Genomic DNA, 7,565 nt, shown 5'->3' on the forward strand with positions numbered 1-7,565 from the left:
CCCGATACCGATATCGGTATCGGGACACCCCTAGTGCTAACATTAGCTTTGAAATAGCATTTGGGAAAAAAAGAAAAAAAATTGTATAGGTCTTCTGGACGGGTTCTTCTCTAATGAAACGTTTCGTCTCTCATCCAAGAGACTTCTTCAGTCTGAGAGTTTCAGGCAAAATTCAGGCTTTTGAGTCCTGCCTCCATGTGACTGACCTCCAGGACTCAAAAGCCTGAATTTTGCCTGAAACTCTCAGACTGAAGAAGTCTCTTGGAAGAGAGACGAAACGTTTCATTAGAGAAGAACCCGTCCAGAAGACCTATACAATTTTTTTTCCTTTGATTTTTTACCTGGATTACTGAGATGCATCAGGACAAATAGTGTGCTGTGTTTTTGGTAGTGGTATGCCACAAAACATTTAAAAAAGTGCAAAAACTGCAAGACAAAAAATGAAGCTCAATTACACAGAACACAAGAAAACTCACTTCTTTTTGGAGTTCTATCATTTGGACATACTTCACGAAGAAAAAAATATTCAACATTTAAAATTCTCCAGTAATGCAAAAGAATGCACACCCAAGCTTCAATAAACTTTGATTATAGTTTATCTCAACCCAGATGCAAAATATAAGTGTGAAGAAATTTATCAGTCAGTTCAGTTACTGATTTCAAAAGCACTACACCATTTTCTTAGTTTTCCTTTTTAAGTATTGACTGTTATAATCCATTGTTTAACTATTATTATATCTTAATTAAAACAGTTTAGATACATGCTCGAAACATTTTTACAACACATAAAAAAACGTTAATCAAACATAAGGACAGGTTTTTGTCTGAGTGCCTGCGATTCAGCCGTAGGCCAGTAGTGGGCGGGCCAGGCACTGAAGAACGTGTATAAAAATGCTGGAACTTCCCGCTTCTTGTCAGCGTTGGGTTTCCTGCTTGCATTGACAGCATCAAACCATCGTTCATATCCAGTCACTGGTGTTGTATGGTTCTCATTCCTATCACATTTCAATTTATTCAGCATTTATGTGTTTTCGTCTCGACTTCAGTTATTGAACACTAAATTTTCTTACAAGTGAATCAATGTTGAAATATGGTTAGATAGCAATATTCATCTATGTTGAAATTAAACAAAAAGTGGTTGGTGACTAACATGGTGAAACAGTGTTAGGTTTTCAACCATAACTGATTCTATTAAATGTTGATTCAACTTCTTTTCCTCCAAGAGGGAGGAGGAGGAGGAGGAGGAGGAGGGTGCGACAAACAGCACACGTTGATTCAACGTTGAACAGACGTTGGCATTTCAGTCATTAGAATTTGACCATGAAACAACATTGATCCAATAACGTCTTTTCAACATTGCTTTTTTGGTTAGAATTGGATGATTGTTTGATGGTTGATTCTCCTTCAATTGTCAACCTTAACCAAAAATCAATGTTTTTGACCATAATTCAACATTCAACATCTCACCACACATCAGGAATTTTTAAAAAGTAGATGGTCCAGTTTTCACACAGTGCCTATAAAATGCTTACTTTTCAGGCTGCACTGGTTCTCTTGACACCTCTTACACAGTTCATACATCAAGATGTAGACTTTTTTCCTGAGCTTATGACAAAATCCTTTTACAATGTTAGGCAGTAGCTGCATTTGCAATATTATTTTTCTTAACATGACATTTTCTTTCTAAAACTCTTGTGCAGATATACTGATAGGTTATTTTCCTTTCTGCAGGATGGCCATTTGGAAGCATTGTGTGCAAACTGAGTGGAATGGTTCAAGGTATTTCTGTGTCAGCGTCTGTGTTCACTCTGGTTGCAATTGCCGTGGACAGGTAAGGACTTTTACATGATCTTGAGTTAAATCTGTATGTTGAACACTGAAATGGACAATAAAAACAGAGTCTGATTGCTTAAATGTACTAAGTTGACCCTCCTCTGTGGCAGGTTTCGCTGCATTGTTTACCCGTTCAGGCAGAAACTGACGATCGCCACTTCAAAGCTAATTATTGTCATCATCTGGGTCCTGGCTGTGTTCATTATGTGCCCTTCGGGAGTCATGCTTCAGGTTACAAAAGAGCAGACCATTAGGATTGTCCTTGGCCCCAACAGCAACACCCGCCCCTTTTACTGGTGCCGGGAGAATTGGCCCAGTCAGGAGATGCGGAAAATCTACACCACGGTCTTGTTTGCGAACATCTACCTTGCTCCTCTCAGCCTTATCGTCATCATGTACGCCCGCATTGGTTTCACCCTCTTTAAGACCACGCTTCCTCCCACAAGGGGTAGAGGAAGTGTACCCAGAGAGGGAAATGGCAACAACAAACAAATCATGGATAGTCGTCACACCATTACGCGGAAGAAGAAGAAAGTCATAATGATGCTGGTGGTAGTGGCTCTGCTTTTTGTCCTGTCCTGGCTGCCTCTGTGGACGCTGATGATGCTGAGCGACTACGCCCGCTTGACAGAGCATCAGTATCGTGTCATTAACATCTACATGTACCCCTTCGCTCACTGGTTAGCCTTCTTCAACAGCAGCATCAATCCCATCATCTACGGCTTCTTCAATGAGAACTTTCGGAAAGGCTTCCAAGCAGCTTTTAAATTCCAGCTGTGCTCTGTGGACATGGTGCGCCAGAAAACCCTGTCCCATCGGATCAGAGGGAATGCTGTGCTCCCGGTCCAGCCCACAGCTCCCAGCAGACCCATCTCCAGAGCTGGATCAGTGTTTGCAGGCAATGGGAATTGTTCTTGTCAGGAAGAAGAGTGCTTGGCAGATGGAAATGATGTCAGACAGCAAGATCTGATCATGGAGGACTTGGAAAAAGTATCACAGATTTGAAATTTGCTTGGCCCAGTTCTGGCTCACGCAATGTACTAACACTCGACCCAGACACCACAAAGAATGACGGCCCTTTTGGTGGCCCAGATGTGGTCTGCCAGAGATGGTCCATGCATGGGCCAGCACCACATAAACCAAACTACTATTGAGCCACTTGTGGAATTGACAAATTTAAGCCACATTAACTAAATCACACATTTGCCAGATGTGGCAGGCTGTCTTAAAAACAGTGCCATCATTGCCAGAGCTGGCCCACATTTGATAGACAAACCACTTGCCACGCCAACAGTGCCAGCTTGCCCACACGTGTCTGAAATGTGGAAGCTAAACAAAGATGAGGAGTTACATAAATCCTTTCAGAACATTGGTAAGTCGCAGCTCAATAAAGGACTTTTGAAATGCTCCCTTAATTTCTGTTCATGTTGTAAAGTATCGGTTCTCTAAGCAGTTGTTAGCATGAGTCAGTTTTGGGTTTCTTGTAAATGTTTCACAAAAAAAAAGACAGATTTAATTTATTTCAGTGTAATATTTATTATTAATCAGTGAACTGATACCTCTTAGTTTCATGTTTAGGTAAAACATATTTGACATAACTTTTAATGTAATCTTGAAGATGACAGTTGATTTGTTTGCATGTGGAGAAACTAGGGGACAGAGACCTCAGCAAATATTCCTGAACTTTTGAGAAACACAAAAAAAAAAAAAAATACATAAATACATAAAACAACCAAACATGTTTGTATTGTTAAAAATAAATAAATCATTCAACAAAACTGTTTTTGCAGTCTGATTTCAGACTATAACTCTCCGTGGATCCACTCACCCCCCCACCCAGAACATTTTTCTCAGGGTCTTGGTGAGATCTTAGAGCAGGCTCACCATTAAGATTTGTTCAGGATGGTTTTGGGCAAGCAAAGGATGTCAGTAATGAGGATGTGGTGGTTTATCATCATGGTTGCAGTGCAGTGGAATGTGGTATATCCATGATGTGAGACCCACATGCACTGGAATGGCTGAAAATTTGAACAAGGACTGGGCTGGCTTCATGGCTACACCACAGTCATAGTGACCAAGTATAGAAACTGTAGCTTCATCCTGATGTAGTCTGAGACAGAGTATCAGGGTAGACCTATGTCAGGTTACATGAAAAATGTATGAAAAATGTATTTAATTAGTATTAAAAGCACAACAGCATAATAACTGCCTTCATGTTATAGAAGTTATTACAAATTTGGTGTATGAAGCAGGGGCGGAGCTAGAAGGGTGAGTGCGGTGGCAAGTCCCACCCCTGGTACCTGATTGGCCACCCCCAGGTACCACCCACAAATGGTTGACAAACGGGGTGGAGTTCGCATGTGGCAATAAAAGATGGCCTGTTGGAGCAAAAACAGGGTAAATACCTGTCAAGCGGCTGTATTATCTGTTGTAGAGGGAACCTGTCAGTGTGTGAAGAAAAAAATTCTAAATCACTCAATAAAGCAGCAATTACGTGCAATAATTCTAGGTTTTAGAACATCTTGAATTTTTGATTTCCTTTCAGAATTTGTTGAAGATTATTGTTGGCTGCTTATATACCAAATTTTAGCTTCATGTGTCTAAAAATGTCTGAAATATATTTCTTTCTCAAATTGACATTAACTCTTAGCTTAAAAATGAGATTTCAAAATGTCATGGGGATTGCTCTTGGCTACTACCATGCCAAATTTCAGCTCACTATTACTAAAAAATTGGGTGAGTTATTTTAGAAATTAGCTTTGGTGCCTGTCTTTGATTTTTAGCATTAGCATTTAGCTTGAAATTATAACATTCAGCATGTTTTTGATCTTTCTTAGCGAATACCACAGAAAATTTCAGCTCAATGGGCCTCATGCACGAACATGTTCATATTCTTATCCTAAATTTCTCTTACTTTTGTTCGTACGAAGGGTTTGTACGAACATGTCACGTCAGATTCAACAAACTCCTCTATCTTCAGGAAAAGTGTGTAACTGAGCTGCGTAAACTGATGAATGCATATCCAGCTGCTCGTGCACGTGAGAGGTGATTTACATAATTACCACCCCAAAAAACACCATATAAGGCTACGTTTCCTGCCCCACATACCATGAAGTGTCCATTCATAAATGACATCGCAAAGTAAAAAAGAAAAACTTTATGAGTTCAGAGATTGAAGTCCTGCTCTCAGAGATCCAAAAAAAAAAAGTCATTTTTTGCAGCGTCAGCTGTGGAATTAAAGGATCTGATTTAAAGCAGAGGAATGAAATGACGACTGCTGTTAAGGTCGTGTCTCCCGTGTGTCGTACAGTCACAGAAATAAAAATCTAAATCATATTTATCTCTCTCTCTGTAGTCCTGCTACGGTTTTTCTTTGGTCAAATATTTTTGATTTCAGTGTAAACAACTGTGTTACATAGGTTTCACTTATTCAGAAGAGCAGTCGCGCACCGCACCACCCCCACCCCCCAACCATTGCAAGTGTCAGATGCATTTCTGAAAACAAAAAGCATTTTAAAATGTCTCAAAACTTCAGTTAACTTCATATTAATATTGTAGTGCCATACAACAAAATTAATAGCCAATTTATTTTAATTTAACCAATTTATGTCGTTAGTCTACATTATTACATTTAAAATTATAACTCTAATTCAAGCAGAATAGCCTATTATCAACATAATTATGGAGTGTGATTTATTTTCAACTCAAAATGTCTTCAAACTAATGAAATATAAAGTTATTAATGAATAAAACCCGTCTGGATAACAGCAGACTGACTGCTGGTAAAATATACGACAGGTCTGGACCACTCCTGAATTTTGTTCGTATCTGAAAAAAATCTTAGAATATGAAAACATTGGTGAATGCCACAAATTCTCCTAAATCACTCGTACGCACAACTTAAGAACAAATCTGTGCGTACGAACGGTTCTTGCATGAGTCCCATTATATCTTAAAACAGCTGAAATAGAGCCATTTGAAATTGGCTGTAGCGGCCATCTTAAGTTTTAAATCCAGGGTAGTTTTCTTTATTTATACTGTATGTAACCCCCTAAATAATGACTTGGCCACCCTTACAAAAAAGTCTAGCTCTGCCCCTGGTATGAAGGGGACATAAAGCCAGTGTCTCCCTGGACTGCAGGTACTGGAAGACCAGTTGGTGAAAAGTGTTCCACAGAAGAAGTCTTCAAAATATCTCAATACAATAAAAATATTATTAGTTTAGTCACACAAGTTGCAGAAACCTTTAGTCTTGTCACTTGAATTAGAACAGGTTAAAAAGATTATAAAAATTTTCTCTCTAAATTACCAGCGTAATTGTGGGAGTCTCAAACCCTATTCAGTATTTGTAATTTTATTACAGAATGCCCCGATCTAAAAACCAGATAAATAACAGTTATTAAAAACTGATTCAAATCTGCATACTCTTTATTTACGTGTACTCCAGCAGATTAAAGGATAAACATGAGGACACCTGCTAAAAGTGGGTACAAAGCTGGCAGAGATGGACAACAAAGTAATGTGCAGAAGCTAAAATACAGTTTTGGAAAAAGTGTCCAAAAATATACTGAGCGTTTCAAAAAGTTGGAAGCACAAAACATGGTGGCTTTGTGGCAAACACTTGGAATTCACCTAGACTTTGTCATGATTGTTTAGACGTAGGAACACAGCAGGGGGTGGGCAATCCTGGTCCTCGAGGGCCACAGCTCTACATGTTTTACCTTTTTCTCTGCTCAAAAACACCTGATTTGAATGAAAGGGTGATTATCAGGCTTCTGCAGTACGGAGGACCAAAACTGACATAATTAAAAACAAAAGCATAAATATATAAATTGACTAATAAACAAATAAATACACTTAAAGTGCACCAATAAAATTAAAAAGGAGAATTTTATTTAAAGTATATATATTTTTGTTCGCCTGGATGTACATGGTAAATAAAAGTACACTTAGGGAAATACACTTGTTTATACTTTAGTATACTTTATGACATGTACTTAAAGTGTAATTCTTTTTGGTATATTTATTATCTGAAAAAAAAAAACATTGTAACAGAATACGTAAGGTATACTTTTTATATAAAAAATTTAATCCCAATTTAGTACAAACGGGTATTAAATCAGTATACTTTCTAGTACACTACAGGTATGGTTGTCTAGTATACTTGATATACTTAAACTTATACTCAAGTACACTTACTGAAATAAACCTCACGTATACTATTTTTGGCTGAGGGATGACTGATTGGGGGGGTTGGTGTGTGCAAACATTTTTCCAAGGGTTTCACAAAAAGATCAAACTTTAACAGGTAAAATCAGACCAGATTATAAAACTCTGATTATTAAACCAAGATCAGAGACAGGAAGTGGATTTGTTTCTCACAATCTGACACCTGACAGGTGAAACAGGGAGCAGGGGGGCGTGGCAGACTGAGGAGCAGAAACTGACTGAAAAAAACACAAAAACTAAAAGGAACAAATCAACGAACCCTGAGTTGTTCCTCATTTAAATGAAAGCCTAACCTTCTCTCCGTGCTGTACTTGTGCACATCACTTACACGCTCATACTTGTGCACATCACTTACACGCTCATACTTGTGATCATCACTTACACGCTCATACTTGTGCACATCACTTACACGCTCATACTTGTGCACATCACTTACACGCTCATACTTGTGCACATCACTTACACGCTCATACTTGTGCACATCACTTACATGCTCATACTTG

At 38.6% G+C, this 7,565-nt stretch overlaps 1 protein-coding gene across 1 annotated transcript in view; it reads left to right on the forward strand.

The window, feature by feature from the left end:
• LOC106531496 (neuropeptide FF receptor 2-like) overlaps window positions 1-3,492 on the forward strand; it is an 8,742-nt gene extending 5,250 nt beyond the window's left edge. The window contains exons 3-4 of the mRNA XM_014027374.1: window positions 1,732-1,831; window positions 1,944-3,492. Coding sequence (XP_013882828.1) covers window positions 1,732-1,831; window positions 1,944-2,838 — 995 coding nt within the window. The 3' untranslated portion in view covers window positions 2,839-3,492. The remainder of the gene's footprint in view (window positions 1-1,731; window positions 1,832-1,943) is intronic.
• Window positions 3,493-7,565: the final 4,073 nt, after the last annotated feature.

The sequence above is a fragment of the Austrofundulus limnaeus genome, unplaced genomic scaffold (assembly GCF_001266775.1).
Source record: "Austrofundulus limnaeus strain Quisiro unplaced genomic scaffold, Austrofundulus_limnaeus-1.0 Scaffold643, whole genome shotgun sequence".
Classification (NCBI taxonomy): Eukaryota; Metazoa; Chordata; class Actinopteri; order Cyprinodontiformes; family Rivulidae; genus Austrofundulus; species Austrofundulus limnaeus.